Source organism: Pantherophis guttatus, chromosome 10 (assembly GCF_059756535.1).
Source record: "Pantherophis guttatus breed Tessera chromosome 10, ASM5975653v1, whole genome shotgun sequence".
NCBI lineage: Eukaryota > Metazoa > Chordata > Lepidosauria > Squamata > Colubridae > Pantherophis > Pantherophis guttatus.
Window position 1 is genome coordinate 3,223,606 of NC_142072.1, and position 18,008 is coordinate 3,241,613.

An 18,008-nucleotide genomic window follows, 5' to 3' on the forward strand; every position below is an offset into this window, starting at 1 on the left:
CTCCAGTGATGAAGCACCCACGACTTCCGGTGGCAAGCTGTTCCACCGGTGGATTGATTGTCCTCGCTGTTAGGAAGTTTCTCCTTCAATCCCAGAGACCTTCTGCGTCTCAATCTTGCGAGGGGGAGGAATCCAGATTCTTCCGCTGGAGCCAAACACTCACCATGATTTAGGCTGACCTTTGTCAACCTCGGTTTCCCTTTGAGGCTTGAGAATCCTTTTGGTGGACCGAGATAAGGCTGCCCGGCCAACCCTTTCCCTCCCCACCTCCTTCCCACTTATTTAGATCTCCCATCTTTATGAGTTTTTCTTTAATCGCTCAGAACAATGAGGCCCTTGGCTCACACTTTCCTATGGACGGAGTCGGTTTCCTTTTTTGGTGCTGTGAAGCAGGCCCTCTGAACCTCAGCTGCCAAGAGGCAGGCAGGAACAGCCCCGGTCGGTGGCTCAGCTCCAACGCCAAGCTTGTTTAGATCCGACGGAGGGAGGGAGCCGAGTCCAGTCCATGGAAAATCTGCTTCATGGGACAGGAAGAGGGGGATCCAGGAACTGTACCAGAACACGGTCTTGCTGTGTGTTTTTTTTTTTCCCCCTCCACTTTGCTCTGTCTAAACAAAAGTCGGCTCTGTTGTTGTTTTTTTTTAAGCAGACACGGAGACTGAGTTGCTCCATCAAGTCGAGCTAACTTTTGCTCCTGGCTAGTTAACTCTTCAGGCTCACCTGAAGGATGCCAATGGGTGTGTGGAGCAGGGATGGGTTCTACTTACCTTTACTACCGGTTTGCATTGTGCTTTGCGTGCCCTGCCCCAGCTACGAACCCCAAAGAACACAGCACGCACAAAGTTTGTACAAAACCTAAATTTATTTATTTTATTTTATTCAATTTGTATCCCGCCCTTCTCCTAGTGGACTCAGGGCGGTGCACAGCCAGAACTAAAACACCTACCAATACAAAATTTAAAATTTTAAAAGAATTTCACGACTTTGGCCCCAAAATTTAAAACATTCAAACTAAAACCCTTTGCAATTTAAAAAACTAAAAAAAGCTAGAAAAGGGGGTGGGGGGTTTTCACGCCAGCCCTGCTTGATGGAAAAGAAAAGTTTTCAGGGCACGGCGAAAGACCCGGAGATCCGATATCCTTCGTATCTCCAAGGGCAAGTCGTTCCAGAGGGCAGGAGCTGCCACAGAGAAGGCCCTCCCCCTGGGGGTCACCAGCCGACATTGCCTGGCTGACGGCACCCTGAGGAGTCCCTCTCTGTGGGCGCGTACTGGTCGGTGGGAGGCTATCGGCGGCAGAAGGCGGTCCCGCAATTTACTAAAATAACTCAGTCTTTTCCAAACAAAGGCTGTTAATAAACTTCCTTAACAGCCTACAAGAAAACAAAGATAAAATAATCACAATCTTACTAAGGTTGGCAGGAAGCCCAGAAGCAATTCGCAGAGAATCCAGACGTGAAGGAGAATGAACTTAAGTTGTTCCCTACAACTTGCTTCAGTTGGCGTTCCTCCTTAAATAGGCTAAGGGAGTGGCCAATTAGCCCCAAGCCTTACTCTCGAAGAGACCTCCTCCTGAGGAGCCACTCCTGCCTTTTTGCAGCTCTGCGCGCCCGTGCATCGAGAAGAGGCTCCTCCTCTTCGTCCTCTTCACTTATGGGGGCTTCTGGAGGTTCTGAAGGCCCTGGCTGAATCCCCGCCTCTGGCACCACATCTTCTCCAGCCTCCTCACTGTCCGACTCGAGTGCCAGCTGCACAGGCTGCTGGTGCACTACTACACCAGCCTCCTCGCTGTCAGAGTCAGCTACAATCCGCACAGGCTGCTGGCGGGCCACAACAGAGCGAAGCTTCTGCGTATGTGCAGATCAACTTTGATGACGTCTGGGTCAGTAGGTGGAGCCTCCCGACGGTTTTACTATCGGTTCTTGCGAACCGGTCCAAACCGGGGGCAACCCACCACTGGTGTGGAGCCCAGAGGGGGGAGGGATACGACATCACCTATCTCCAGTCTACAACACAATCCTTTCTACACTTCCAAGAAGGCTCCACACACCTTTTCTCTCTATTTGTTTTTTCGTGTTTTTACTCTTCTTTTTTTCATCTCCTGAAGCCTAGTGCGCTACAGCAGAGGCCTCCCACCTTACCCACTTTATGATTTATGGAATACAACTCCCAGAATTGAAGTGTGGGAAGAAATATCCATCTGGTTCAGTTCCAAGTCGGGAGAAAGTCACTGGAAGCATGGTTCTGGTGCAGCTGACCATATGGAGTTGAGAGTGGGTGGCTTTTATACCTTCTCTTGGGCTTTGCACTTGAGCTTCCTGTTCCTGTGCAAGAACATGTATTCTATTGGCTGTTGTCAGACTCCCATGGGGTCGTGTAGGGGTTATGTAGGGGTCATAGTTGGCTGTATAGGTTGGCTGAGCTAAGTTTGGTTGAAGTTTGGACACTGATGCAATGTCCTTAGAAGATTGTGCAATGTACTGAGCTCTGTGTCTTAGTGGGTTAATCCTATTATGTCCTGAAGGGTCATGTCTTAATCCCTTCACCCTGGAGCTGAAGGTCTTTTGTCTTGTAGATAGGATGGCCCAGTCTTTCCCAATGGGCACCAAATATCTGCTAGGGGCAGGGAGCTGGGCTCTGAGTTTCTGTCTCCCTTAAGATTTTTTTTAATTTCTCTTTCAGGGGAAATATTTTATCCTACCTTTTTAAAATATTCCTCAAAATATTTCATTCTTCGAGGAGAGGGGTGGGTGCTAACTTTCTACATTAGGAATTATGGGAGTTGAAGTCCCCAAGTCTCAAAGGAATTCTGGGAGTTGAAGTCCACAAATCTCAAAGGGATTCTGGGAGTTGGTCCACAAGTGTCAAAGGAATTCTGGGAGTTGAAGTCCACAAGTCTCAAAGGGATTCTGGGAGTTGAAGTCCACAAGTCTCCAAGGAATTCTGGGAGTTGAAGTCCATAAGTCTCAAAGGGATTCTGGGAGTTGAAGTCCACAAGTCTCAAAGGGATTCTGGGAGTTGAAGTCCACAAGTGTCAAAGGGATTCTGGGAGTTGAACTCCACAAGTCTCAAAGGGATTCTGGGAGTTGAAGTCCACAAGTCTCAAAGGGATTCTGGGAGTTGAAGTCGATAAGTCTCAAAGGACTTCTGGGAGTTGAAGTCCATAAGTCTCAAAGGGATTCTGGGAGTTGAAGTCCACAAGTCTCAAAGTTGCCAAAGTTGTAGGCCTCTCCCGTAGAAAGCACTAGGCTTCAGGAGATGAAAAGGGAGGATTAAAAACGTGTTGGGCTTTGAATGGGTGTAGAAAACGACCTCTTATTCCCCAAGGCTCTTCTTTCCTTCACAGGTTACGACTTCCCGGCCGTGCTCCAGTGGTTTGCCGAGCGCGTGGACCTCATCATCCTGCTCTTTGACGCCCACAAGCTGGAGATCTCCGACGAGTTCTCCGAGGCCATCCGGGCCCTCAAGGGCAACGAGGACAAGATCCGGGTGGTCCTGAACAAGGCCGACATGGTGGAGACACAGCAGCTGATGCGGGTCTACGGCGCCCTGATGTGGTCGCTGGGCAAAGTTTTCAACACCCCCGAAGTGCTGCGTGTCTACATCGGGTCCTTCTGGTCGGAGCCCCTGATGATCTCTGACAACCGACGGCTCTTTGAGCTGGAGGAGCAGGACTTGTTCACGGACATCCAGAACCTGCCCCGAAATTCTGCCCTGAGGAAGCTCAATGACCTGGTCAAGAGAGCCCGATTGGTCAGGGTAAGTGGCGGGAAGCGGGAAGGAGGAAGGAAAAAGAGCAGGAAGGAAAAGGGAAGGGAGAAGCTGAAAGGAGGAAGGAAAAAGGAAGGGAGAAGCTAAAAGGAGGAAGGAAAAAGGCAAGAAGAAATTAAATGAAGGAAGGAAAAAGGGGAAAGCTAAAAAAAAGGAAGGGAAAAGGCAGGAAGGGAAAAAGAAGGGAGAAGCTGAAAGAAGGAAGGAAAAAGGCAGGAAAGAAAAAAGACAGAAAGAAACTAAATGGAGGAAGGAAAAAGGCAAAAAGGAAAAAGAGGAAGGAAAAAGGCAGGGAGAAACTGAAAGGAGGAAGGAAAAGCAGGAAAGAAAAAAGACAGGAAGAAACTAAAAGAAGGAAGGAAAAAGACAGGAAGGAAAAAGGCAGAGAGAAGCTGAAAGGAGGAAGGAAAAAGGCAGGAAGAAATTAAATGAAGGAAGGAAAAGCAAAAAGGAAAAAGGCAGGAAGAAGCTAAAAAAAAAAGAAGGAAAAAGGCAGGAAGAGTCATCTAGTCACTTTTTCAGCGAGATGGTTAGTGACACAGACCAACGTCATTAAGAACATACAGCTAGTCCTCGACTTACGACCACAATTAGGAGCAGAATTTCCATCGCTAAGCAAGCGAGTCGTTCAGTGAGTTGCGCTTGATTTTATGACTTTTTTTTAAGCCCCCGTTGTTAAGCGAGTCACGCCGGTGGTTGAGTGAATCGCGCAGTCCTTAAGCCAATCCAGCTTTGCTTGTCAGAAGCTGGCTGACTCACCAATAGCAGTCACATAAATCTGGGATTGCTGCAACCCTTGTTAAATCCTTGCTGGTTGCCAAGTGCCCAAATTTTTGATCACGTGACCTTGAGGATGCTGCGAGGACCAGTAAGGGTGAGGACCAAAGTGCCATTTTTCAGGGCCGTTGTTAAATGGAACGGTCGCTAAACGAATGGTTGTAAGTCGAGGAAGACCTGTACTGTGTTCTAGTGAAAGAAGAAAAGAAAAAAAAAATCAGCCTTTGCCCATTAAAGCTTCCATTTTCATCTTCTTTTAATGACCCCATAATCCCTTGCATTGGGGTGGAGTCTGGGCAACCGAATGGAGTTGAGCGTTTACTGGCCGGATGCCCTTCCTGTTGCCAAGGCGGAGTTTTGTTCAGCAGATATATTCTCATGATGCCCAGAGAGAGAAATATCTGCCTCCACCTAGGATCGAACTCACAGCCTCCCTCCTGATTGTGAGGCAAGAAGCTGCATCTCTAGGCCAACGCACCGCTCCTTTAGCCCATGAAGGCTTCCACTGTAGTGATGAATCTTCTGCTGAATCCTTCTTGACCACGGGTGGAAGATTTGCATTCCCGTGGAACCGGAGGGCAAAATATGTCCTGGGCATTAAGAAAACTTTCCTTCAGCATGCAGAAAATAAAGACGAGGCCGTCAGTCACAGTGACAGGAAAACAAAGCAATTCGGTTAAGGAGAAAAAAAGGAAGATAGCAATAGCCTTTAGACTTATATACCGCTTTATAGTGCTTTCCAGGCCTCTCCAAGCAGTTTACAGAGTCAACCTCTTGTCCCCCCCCAACAATCTGGGTCCTCATTTTACCAATTTCAAAAGGATGGAAGACTGAGTCAACCTTGAGCCGGTCAGGATCGAACTCCTGACAGTGGGCAAAATTAGCCTGCAATGCTGCATTCTAACCACTGGGCACCATGGAAGGGAGGGAGGGAGGGAGGGAGGGAAGAGGAAAGGAAGGAAGGAAGGAAGGAAGGAAGGAAGGAAGGAAGGAAGGAAGGAAGGAAGGAAGGAAGGAAGGAAAATAGCCATAGCACTTAGTCTTATATACCGCTTCACAGTGCTTTCCAGCCCTCCCTAAGCAGTTTACAGAGTCAGCCTCTTGCCCCCAACAATTTTGGGTCCTTATTTGACCCACCTCAGAAGGATGGAAGGCTGAGTCAACCTTGGGCTGGTCAGGATCGAACTGCTGGCAATGAGCAGAGTTCTCCTGCAATACTACGTTGCACCACCAGGGCTCCTTCCCTTAAATCTCTCCCCTTCCTGGATAGGGGGCCTCCTCCCTCCTTCCCATTGGAGAAGGCTGTTGCTGGGGTCCCTGCCTTTATTGCTGCTTTTCCTGTTGTCCACAATGGCTACATCCCCACAAAGGAAGTCTGCATTGTGCTGCAGAGTACAATCTGTTTATGGGTCCCTTTTCCTATTTCCCATACTCTTTCTTCTCTCTCTTTCTTCTCCCTCCCTCTTTCTCTCTTTCTTTCTTTCATCTCTCTCTCTCTCTTTCTTCTCTCTCGCTTCTCTCTCGCTTTCTTTCTTCTCTCGCTTTGTCTTCTCTTTCTTTCTTCTCTTTTCTTTCTTCTCTTTCTTCTCTCTTTCTTCTCTCTCTCCCTCACTTTTCTTCCTTCTCTTTCTTTCTTCTCTCTCTTTCTTCCCCCTCTTTCTTTCTTCTCTCCCTGCTTTTCTCTTCTCTCTTTCTTTCCCCTTTCTTTCTTCTCTCTCTCTTTCTTCTCTCTCTTTCTTCTCTCTCGCTTCTCTCTTTCTTCTCTCTCTTTCTTTCTTCTCTCTCTCTTTCTTCTCTCTCTCTTTCTTCTCTCTCGCTTCTCTCTCGCTTTCTTTCTTCTCTCGCTTTCTGTCTTCTCTTTCTTTCTTCTCTTTTCTTTCTTCTCTTTCTTCTCTCTTTCTTCTCTCTCTCCCTCACTTTTCTTCCTTCTCTTTCTTTCTTCTCTCTCTTTCTTCCCCCTCTTTCTTTCTTCTCTCCCTGCTTTTCTCTTCTCTCTTTCTTCCCCCTTTCTTTCTTCTCTCTCTCTTTCTTCTCTCTCTTTCTTCTCTCTCGCTTCTCTCTTTCTTCTCTCTCTTTCTTTCTTCTCTCTTTCTTCTCTTTCTCTTTCTTTTCTCTCTTTCTTTCTTTCCCCCCCTCTCTCTCTCTTTCTTTCTTTCTTTCTTTCTTTCTTTCTCCTCTCTCTCTCTCCTCTTTCTCTCTCTCTCTTTCTTTTGTCTTTCTCTCTCTCCTCTCTTCTCTCTCCTTCCCTTCTGCTCTGGTTTTCCAATTAAGTGTTTCTAATGAGGTCGCACCTTCTGTAGCCCTGATTAAAGGAATGGCTGTTGCTGGTCATTCCTGGAAAAGAAGCCAAGGAAGGAAGAGAGGAAAAATATTACGCATGAAGTTCGCTCCTTAGGTTGCATCATTTCCTAGCTGTGACATCCGTCCTTCTCGCAAAGGGATCCGTCCATCGTTTTTGTCTCCACCAAGGGACCAATTGTGTCCTTTGACCAGCTAATTATGAACCGGAGCCAGCTCAGAAAAGACCGTTTGACCTGGTTCTCCATGGTGGCAGAATCATAGAAAGCCTCTCCAGAATGAGTCCGAGTCTCGGCTCCTCTAGCTCAGAACAATGTAGATTGATTGATGGATGATCTTCAGGGTTTCAACCCTGATCTAGAGGCCCTAGCTCACTTTTTTTTTCAAACTGGGCAATTTTAAGAGGTGTGCATTTCAAATCGGGGAATCAATGTTCATGCTGGTTGGGAAATTCTGAGAGTTGAAGTCCACCCATCTTAAACTTGCATGATGGCTGGAGAATTCTAGGAACTAAAGTCCACTCATTTTAATGTTGCATGATAACTGGGGAATTCTGGGAGTTGAAATCCACCCATCTTAAACTTGCAAGATGACTGGAGAATTCTAGGAACTGAAGTCCACTCATTTTAATGTTGCATGATAACTGGGGAATTCTGGGAGTTGAAGTCCACCCATCTTAAACTTGCAAGATGACTGGAGAATTCTGGGAGTTGAAGTCCACCCATCTTAAACTTGCATGCTGGCTGGAGAATTCTAGGAACTGAAGTCCACTCATTTTAATGTTGCATGATAACTGGGGAATTCTGGGAGTTGAAATCCACCCATCTTAAACTTGCAAGATGACTGGAGAATTCTGGGAGTTGAAGTCCACCCATCTTAAACTTGCATGCTGGCTGGAGAATTCTAGGAACTGAAGTCCACTCATTTTAATGTTGCATGATAACTGGGGAATTCTGGGAGTTGAAGTCCACCCATCTTAAACTTGCAAGATGACTGGGGAATTCTGGGAGCTGAAATCCACCCATCTTAAACTTAAAACTTGCATGATGGCTGGGGGATCCTGGGAGTTGAAGTCTACATCTCTTAAAGTTGTCAAATTGGAAAAACAGTGGGATAAACCCACCTTCCCCACCATTCTCCAGCTTTGACTCTCTTTCTCTCTCTCTGTATGAGAGGCTTGTTCCTAGCAAGTGAACCGAACTAAAACTGGTTCATCTCGTTTGCTGAACTGCGGATAGTTTTGTACGTCCTTTCATAACAATGACAACATTCAACAGCAATTTTGCAGGCATGTTTAAAATCAGCCGCAGACTAATTGTGCTCAAAATGCAGATGCTTAACTCAATTAAACGTTGTGTAACTGCGAACTGGAATGAAATGGACTGGATCCCAATCCATTCAGCGATTAATTTTGAAAAGGAGCCAATCCAATTTTAATGCTCCTCATGGTGAGGGGGTCGGGGGGGGCGTTTCAACAGAAACCCACATCAAAGAAATCTACAAGTCCCCCTCCTTGGTGTAACTTTGAATTTAACAGAAGAACAGAGTTGCAAGGGACCTTGGAGGTCTTCTAGTCCAACCTCCTGCTCAACAGGAGACCCTATACCACTGATGGCTAACCTTTTCGCCATCACGTGCCAAAAGTGGGGGGGAGCGCAGGGAGTTGCCTGTGTGCGTGCCCACACCAATAATTCTATGTTCCCTCCCCCCCCCGCAATAACACTGTGGCTCAAGATATAGATAGATAGATAGACAGACAGACAGACAGATAGATAGATAGATAGATAGATGATTCATAGATAGAAGATATAGATAGATAGATAGATAGATAGATAGATAGATAGATAGATAGATAGATGATAGATAGATAGATAGATAGATAGATAGATAGATAGATAGATAGGATAGGTAGGTAGGTAGGTAGGTAGGTAGATAAGATAGGTAGGTAGGTAGGTTGGTTGGTTGGTAGGTAGGTAGGTAGACAGGTAGACAGGTAGACAGGTAGACAGGTAGGTAGGTAGGTAGGTAGGTAGATAGGTAGGTAGGTAGGTAGGTAGGTAGATAAGATAGGTAGGTAGGTAGGTAGGTAGGTAGATAAGATAGGTAGATAGATAGATAGATGGACAGACAGACAGACAGACAGACAGACAGACAGACAGAGATACCAATAGCAATAGCCCTTAGACTTATATACCGCTTTACAGTGCTTTGCAGCCCCCTCTAAGGGGTTTACAGAGTCAGCATCTTCTCCCCCCACAATCTGGGTCCTCATTTTACCGACCTCGGAAGCACGGAAGGCTGAGCCAACCTTGAGCCTGATGAGATTCGAACTGCCAAATTGCAGTCACCCGGCAGTCAGCAGAAGTAGCCTGCAGTACCGCACTCTAACCACTGCGCCACCATGGCCCAGTGGATGGATTGGTATTTGTCACGGCTGTTCAGGAACAGCTTCCTCTTCTTTTAATGTATTTATTTGTCACGGCCACACAGCTTCTTTCTCCTGCGATTCCTTTCCCTCTCAGGTCCATTCCCACATCATCAGCCACCTCAAGAGGGAGATGCCGTCCGTCTTTGGCAAGGACAACAAGAAGAAACAGCTGATCAACAAGCTGCCCGTCATCTTTGCCAAGATCCAGCTGGAGCATCATATTTCACCTGGCGACTTCCCCGACTGCGACAAGATGCAGGTGAGGATGAGGGGCATCTGACGAACAACATTCAAACCGAGTTGGAAGGAACCTTTGGTGGTCCTCTTTACTCCAACCCCCTGCTCATGAAGGAGAGCCTATACCATTTTGGATAAGTGGCTGTCCAGCCTCTTCTTAAAAGCCTCCAGTGATGGAGCAACCACGACTTGTGGAGGTACGCCACTCTGCTGATTAATCAATCAGGGATTATAGAGTAACAGAGTTGGAAGGGACCTTGGAGGTCTTCTAGTCCATCCCTTGTTTGAACAGGAGATCCTATACCATTCAGGACAAATGGTTGCGGTTTCTTCTCGAAGACCTCTAGTGTTGGAGAACCCACAAGTTCTGGTGGCAAGCTGTTCCACTGATGAATTGTTCTCACTGTCAGGAAATGTTCTCCTTAGTTCTAGATTGCTTCTCTCCTTGATTCGTTTCCATCCGTTGCTTCTTCTCCTGCCTTCAGGTGCTTTGGAGAACAGGTTGACCCCTTCCTCTTCCTTGTGGCAGCCCCTCAAATATTGGAAGACATCCATCATGTCACCCCTAGTCCTTCTTTTCATTAAATGAGACATACCCAATTCCTGTAACCGTCTTCATATGTTTTAGCCTTCGATCCACTAATAATCTGTGTTGCTTTTCTCCGTGATCAGGAACAACAATAAGCGCAAAAGCTGTGCCTTGCTCATAATATTGTTGTTGTTGTTATGTTGGGTTGCACAGTCAGAGAGGGTGGGAGGGAGGGAAACAAGGAGAAGGAAGGAAGGGAAACAAGGAGAAGGAAGAAAAGAAGGCGTGGTGGTGGCACAGTGGTTATAATGCAGTATTGCAGGCTAACTCTGCCGATTGCCAGCAGTTCGATCCTGACTGGCTCAAGGTTGACTCAGCCTTCCGTCCTTCCGAGGTCGGTAAAATGAGGACCCAGATTGTTAGGGGCAAGATGCCAACTCTGTAAACCGCTTAGAGAGGGGCCGGAAAGCCCTGAGAAGCGGTCTATAAGTCTAAGGGCTATTGCGATTGCTATTCTGGGGTAGATAAATGGCTGAAGCTTTCATCTCTCTTCTTCCCGGGTTTCCTTCCTAGGAGATGTTGATGGTCCATGACTTCACCAAGTTCCATGGGCTGAAGTCCCGCATGGTGGATACCCTGGATGAGTTGCTGACCCTCGACATCGCCAAGCTGATGCCCCTCTTGCGCCAGGAGGAAGTCGAAGTCCCCGAGCAGATCGTCCAGGGGGGAGCCTTCGACGGCACCCGCAACGGGCCCTTCGTCGAGGGGGCCACCGAAGGCGCCTACGAGGGCATGGATGACGACGAGTGGATCGTGACCAAAGACAAGCCCAAGTATGACGAGATCTTCTACAACCTCTCTCCAATGGATGGCAAGCTAAGCGGCACTAAGGCCAAGAATTGGATGGTCACCACCAAGCTGCCCAATTCGGTTCTCGGGAAGATTTGGAAGCTGAGCGACGTCGACCGGGATGGCATGTTGGATGACGAGGAGTTCGCTCTGGCCAGCCACCTCATTGAGGTCAAACTCGAAGGTCACGGTCTGCCCTCTGACCTGCCCCGCCATCTTGTTCCCCCTTCCAAGCGTCGGCAAAAGGGCTCGGCTGAGTAAACAGCTTCCTGAATTTGCTCCCCCTCTCATCCTAACACCAGGCTTGAACTACTTCAGGAGGTGCTGGGCCTTCTCCAATTTTCCTCGAAGCAAACTTCCAGGCTTGGATTCCTTATGAAGGCCTCACCTAGCTGCCGAGCACCGCATAGGAAATCTGCTTTCTGCTCTTCTCTTCAAGCCAAGCTTCCAGCTCAAACTTCTCCGTCCCTTCTGGTCTTTTAAGCGACTCCTGTCCACCTCAAAAAGCCTCATTTCCTCATGCAGAATTAAGCCAGTTGAACTCACAATGTCTATGACCCCAAGTATCTGTAGTGTTAGATTTCTCACATGGTCTCTCTTCCTGGAAACCAAGCTCAACTTCATTGGCTTCCTCAACTACCTACAAATATTACTTCCTCCATGCCTAGTTTCAACTGTTCCTTTAGGCCACAGTCTAAGCCCACATCAGACCCATCTTAGGTTTTACTTCTCTTAGTAGTCCATGGCCAGATCTGCTATCAACCTAGGCTTCAGAAGATGGTCTGAACCTTCCAGCTTTCTTTATCTTTGGTCTCCCTAGAAATGGTCAACATCTTTCCTCCGTTCCATCTGGCCTTTGGCCACCTTTTGGGAAGGAAGGAAGGAAGGAAGGAAGGAAGGAAGGAAGGAAGGAAGGAAGGAAGGAAGGATGGATGGATAAGGGGGGGGGAGCAGAGATAGGTGACTGGAAGCAATCCATCAGAACCACAAACAATGTTGATCCCAAAAGCCATGGTTGAAGGTGGCATCTAAAATGATCATAGATCAGTCATTGAGATGTTTCCCTTCAGGGGTAGCAGAGGTAAGAGATAGGATGAGATCCTTCTGGCTTAAAGCAGGGATGTTCCATTTCTCCACTCTTTCTTCTGGGATGGAATTGGTAGAAGAGACTAATTGTAGAAGACCTTTCTCAAAGCAAGACTAGGCGGTGAGAAATCTACCATGGAGAGGACCACATGGAGATGGAGCCAGAACCAGGCCTAGTATTAGAGAACTTCACACATCAGGTCTTACGAAGGCATCCTCTTTCGTGAAGGCTCACAGAAGAAGTTGCTGGTGAACTTTCCTCCAAATTCTTCTCTGTCTCGCTGCCGCAGTTAGCTTGCACAACTAAAGCGCTTTCCTTCCCAACCCTAAAAATGCTGCTGTGTTCCAGCATTCACGAGATGGGACAATTCTGGAGATCAAGTGATCTTTCCCATATTTTTCTTCCCCCCTTGGAAAGTGGCCAAGGAGAAGACAACATGGCCCTTGGAATCAGTAGTGGGTTTCACTTACCTTTGTTACCGGTTCGGAACTGTGAGTGCGCGCGGAGCTTCTGCGCATACGCAAAGCCTCCGTGATGACATCCGGGCGGGTGGCGGAGCCTCCCATCGCCGCCACCAGTTTGCCTGAACTGGGACAAACTGGTCGAAACACATCACGGCTTGCAATCCAGGAGAATCCATCAAAGTCGCAGGGAAGAAGTTGAAGTTGAGTTGAGTTGAAGAAAGGTCCGTCTTAAAAATCAGCTTTCAAAGAGAGGGGGGAAAAAAGCCACAGGAAACGAGAGGAAGTTGGGCAGGAAGAAAACCAGAAACAGGAGCCTTTGTTAGAAGGAAAAGCAGGAAGGGCAGGTTTCCTAGGGAATTTGGTACAGGGATCTCTCCATCCAGTGAGGAAGCCATAACGTCAAGTCGGAGCTTCACTTGCACGACACATCAAGCAGCAAGAGACATTCCGACATGTCCCAGCATTGGCTACAGGCCAATATTTGAGGCTAGGAAAACTTCAAGCTCTCCGTGCCACAACAGCTGCCTCTCAACCACATACCTGCAAATAACGTGCAGATTTTTATTTTTTTTTAACGCCATAGCAATGGGAAGCTTGAGTGGTGCGGTGGCCTAGAGGTGGAGCTCTCGCCTCACCAATCAGGAGGCTGCGAGTTCAATCCTAGGTAGAGGCAGATATTTCTCTCTCTGGGTTCCCACACTGAAAATATGTCCGCTGAACAAAACTCCACATTGGCGACAGGAAGGGCATCCGGCCAGTAAAACACTCTGCTCCATTCGGTGGCCCAGACTCCACCCTGCAAGGGATGATGGGGGTCATTTAAAAGAAGATGATGATAGCACTGGGAAGCTTGAACAGCCCAAAACTGCACAGCCAAAACTAAAACATTGTGCTACGTTTGCATCCATGCTCTTGATCTCACATCAAGCTGGACTTTCCATCCAAAGGCCAGAGTGGCTTTTAACATTCAAAGCTCAAAGCAGGGCATCCGGTTTTTGCAAGAATGATGTCATTCTCGCTCATCAAGAGAAGCACAAATCCCTTCTGAAGGACCATGGGTGGTCTGGAAAGGAGCTATCCTTTGGTGCTTGACCCAACTGGAGAGCTCCATTTGGTGTTGAGGATAACCCTCTCCATCTCGACCTCCTGCAACCTCTACAGAACCTTTTTTGGGGACGATCCCAGGGGAGTGAATATGTCACCCTGGGTGCTGCCAAGCTGCTTCTTCAGATCTGGGTGAGGACTCTACCAAACTAGGACATCTAAATTAATACTGGCTTCACTCAGAGAATCCTGGGAGTTCTCTTTTGGCAAAGGACATCTCAAGAAAAAAAATGTGTCCAATAGTTAAAAAACAACAACCTGGAGAGCTGTGGAGCAAAGTAACAAGCCAATGTGTTTTGGGGGTCTCTTTTCTGAAGTTGATGGCCACACTTTGCAATTCCTTGAAGGACCATGCATTTTAAGGAATCCCATTTAGGCCTCTACCATGTGGTATAGACAGAAGAGCCTTAAATCGTGAATGGATGAGCCTTCAACATTAGATTCTTGAAAAAAACGTGGGATTTTTAACAGCTGCTGGCTTTAGACTCACGGCTCAGTGGCTAAGACGCTGAGCTTGTCGATCGAAAGGTCGGCAGTTCAACGGTTCGAATCCCTAGTGCCGCGTAATGGGGTGAGCTCCCGTTACTGGTCCCAGCTTCTGCCAACCTAGCAGTTCAAAAGCAGGTCAAAAATGCAAGTAGAAAAATAGGGACCACCTTTGGTGGGAAGGTAACAGCGTTCCGTGCGCCTTTGGCATTTAGTCATGCCGGCCACATGACCACGGAGACGTCTTCGGACAGCGCTGGCTCTTCGGCTTTGAAACGGAGATGAGCAGCGCCCCCTAGAGTCAGGAACGACTAGCACATATGTGCGAGAGGAACCTTTACCTTTACCTGGTATTGAGAGATGGACCAATGATCTCAATATAGTTTGCAGGGCCCTTTAAAATCACCCATTGAGCCATTGGGATATTTGGCAAGGTGTACAATTAACCTCTTTAGAATTAAGACTGAATAGAGAGAAATATTACTCAACACAAGGTTTCTATTTTTTAAAAAAAAAACAAGGCTAAGGGGTGGGAAAATCCATAGATATCTAGAGGCTAAAGGATGTCGGAACAAGATTTAGAGGAAGACTTCAGATACCAGTTCAAAATGCTAAATCTTTAAGCATTCAGATTTTGGTGCCATATATTTGTAGGCATTTTCTTCACTTCACATAGCTTTTTTTTTTTCGCTGTCCTGATCAAGGGGATTTTAAAAAAAGTAAAAAGGCACGCTGGAAGTGAAAAGAACCTTTCCAACTGTTTCTCTCCCATGTTGAGGTCTAGCCCCTTGCTTTAAGAGAAGTGAAAATAAAGATGCAACTTGCAAGCTTAATATTAACAGCACCCATCAAGCCCACATTAGCTTTATTAAGCAAATTAGCAGAACAAGGTTTAATTCAGCTTCCAGCCGCCATGAAGACGAGGCAGGGTCCAAGCCTCCTTTTATTCCATCCATATTTGTTTTATTTTTTTAAAATTTCTTTTTCCCCCTGTAGTTAAATCTCACATTTGATCCGCTTCCTTTCCACTGTTCACCCCTCCATTTTTATCATAATGTATTGCTACAGCAAAAATGGCATGCATATTATTATTATTATTATTATTTTGTTACCTGTAACACACATTTTTGTTTTAATCTACCGATCTCGCTCAGACGTTGTCCTTGGGATGACTTGAGGCTGTTGGGGAGAATTTTGGGGACATTTCTTCCTAAAAAAAAAAAAACAAGGAATAAAAAACGGAACCCGGGTGGGAGATTCAGGTGGAGGCATCTCTTAATTTTTTTTTATTATTATTATTCCTGTAAATTCCCTTAAATCTACTGCACAGGCCTGGCTCCCATCCGATAACCAGAGATGGTTCCTATTTTCTGCACCCCCAGGGAAAATTCAGCCTCTTGAAGCCAAGACCTCCCCCCACAAGCGTGCAACCAGAACAACGATGCAAATTTAAAACATAAATACAAGTACAGGCAGCCTTTGATTTATGACGGTTCATTTAGGGACCGTTCAAAGTTATAACGGCACTGAAAAATGGGTTTTCACACTTACGGCCTTTGTATACAACTATCCTAAATACTGGTTGCCAAGCCCCCAAAGTTTAATCATGTGACCCGTGGAAACGTGGCAATGGTCATAAGTGCGAGGACTGATCATAAGTCACTTTTTTCTGGCCTGTTGTAACTTCGAATGGCTTCTAAACAAACGGTTATAAGTCGAGGTCCACCTGTTTTCTTTTTTTGTTTGTTTATTTAGCTTGGCTGGGTCCTTCTGCTCCCCCCAAAAGGCCCAGAATTCCTATTCTACACCTGCAGAGCGCACCTTTCTCACTTCCAAAGAGGTGGGGGTGAGATCCGCACTCCTTTCAGAGTTGACCCACTCACTGGGGTGCTGAAGAAGGAGAGGGCACTTCCCCTCCAGGTGCTGAGAAGGCTTCACCCCATCGCTATGGGGCAGGAATGGGGAGAGTCAATGGGGGTATCTGGCTTGCCCACCTTTGGCTGAGAGTCCGAATAAAGTCAGGGCCTCGTGAGCGATTCCCACAACGTGGTTCTGTTATTGTAACAACCTTTCCGTTGGAATAAATATCGTATTTACCAATCTGAACCATGCTTGGCTGTTCACTGTGGAATCCTTTGCACAGATACACGCATGGGGGTCTTAACAGAAGGGACCTCAGAAGTCTTCTAGACCATATAAGACGCACCTGAGTATAAGACGCACCTACCTTTTTTGGTGAGGAAAAGAAGAAAAAGAAATCTCCCTCTGCCTCTGAGCAATTTTGCCTCGTTGCAGCAAACAGCCTGCTTTACTTTCAGTTTCGTTTTCAGCATAGCTTGATTAGCACAAGGAAAAAAAAAATCTGCTCCAGCAATTTACCTCTTTGCAGCAAGCAGCAGAGCCCTGCGCAAAACAGCTGAGAGCAAATCAGCTGAGAGTCGGGAGGCCGATCCAATCAATTTATGCTAATTAGGCTGTGCTGAAGGTGAAACGAGCTGTTTTTTCTTGCTGTTTGCTTGCAAGGAGGTAATTGCTGCGAGGAAGAGGCCAAAGGGTGGAGGCCAGTGGGTAGGCGCGGCTACATTCGGTGTATAATACGCACCTATATTTTCACCCCATTTTAGGGGGGGAAAAGGTGCGTCTTATACTCCAAAAAATACAGTATGTGTGAGGGGAACCTTTACCTTTACATGGCCTTCAAGAACCCATATGTAGACACCCCCGTAACATCATAAGTCGGACTTTTGCAGCTGTTTATCAGCGAATCCTACGGCCGGAAGGGACCTTGGAGGTCATCTAGCCCAACCCTCTGCCCAAGGTAGTCCTCGATTTACGACCGCGATTGAGCCCAACGTTTCCGTCGCTAAGTGAAACGTGAATTTTGTCCCCATCTTACATCTTTTCTAGCCACGGTTGTTAAGCAAATCGGGCTTCCCCATAGACATTTCTTGCAAGAAGAGGAGATCGGGACACGGCAAACCCTGTCGTAAATACGAACCGAGCGTCGTTTGAATTCTGATTACGTGGCCACGACGGCGACCGTTTCTATCTCTCTCTCTTTTTTTTTTCTCCAGTGATGTTTTCACTTGGACCGGTCACTAAATGAACCGTCGTAAATTCGAGGACTACCTCTACTGTAGCGATACTCCCCATCGGACGGGTTGCAGGAGGAATGCAAAGGCTTTGGCAAGGGTGCAGCCTTGGAGCCCCAGCCTTTGAGTCAGCAGGGCCCGAGCTGCTGCCAGCCTCTTGCAGGCTGGCCAAAGGGAGGGGGGAAAAAAATTGCATTCTTTTCTCTCCATCGGAAAAAAACAGGCGTTCCCTGGCTTATCCGAACACGGGCACGGGGGCAAAACTCAGGTCCCGATGGCCTGGAAAGAGGGAGGTGGAGTGGGTAGGGCACTGCTTAGATTTCTCTCTCTCCCCCCTCCCCTTTTCCAGTTACTGCCGATGCCTTCGGGCCATATTATTTTGGTACAGCTCAAGAAACATGATTTTCAGCTGATTTGAAGGCTCGGCCTTGGCAGAGTTTGGGTCTATTCACGATCTGAAACGCAAGAGGAAACTACTCCCCACCCACCTACCCCCCCATCAAATTTGCAGCATTTTTAAAAAGCCGCAGCAGCCTTGAAAAATGTTATCGGCAAGAAACCAAAGAGCTTTCCCAAATGCACTAGCCGTATTTCTACCAATAGTTTGCGGTTTAAATTCCCTCTGGGCTGCTTTTCAAATTCTTCATTTTCTGGCAAGGTTCCCCTGAGCAGTTGCAAGGAACTGATCTGAATCAGTGGTGAAATCCAATTTTTTTTTTACGACCGGTTCTGTGGGCGTGGCTTGGTGGGCGTGGTGTGGCTTGGTGGGCGTGGCATGGGAAGGATACTGCAAAATCCCCATTCCCATCCCACTCCACGGGAAGGATACTGCAAAATCCCCATTCCCACCCCACTCCAGGGGAAGGATACTGCAAAATCCCCATTCCC

General features: G+C 47.2%; 1 protein-coding gene across 1 annotated transcript in view; it reads left to right on the forward strand.

Annotated features, from left to right (window-relative positions):
• EHD2 (EH domain containing 2) overlaps positions 1-16,134 on the forward strand; it is a 34,939-nt gene extending 18,805 nt beyond the window's left edge. Inside the window, exons 3-5 of the mRNA XM_034438082.3 lie at positions 3,345-3,757; positions 9,367-9,531; positions 10,612-16,134. Of these exons, the coding sequence (XP_034293973.1) occupies positions 3,345-3,757; positions 9,367-9,531; positions 10,612-11,148 (1,115 nt within the window). The 3' untranslated portion in view covers positions 11,149-16,134. The remainder of the gene's footprint in view (positions 1-3,344; positions 3,758-9,366; positions 9,532-10,611) is intronic.
• Positions 16,135-18,008: the final 1,874 nt, after the last annotated feature.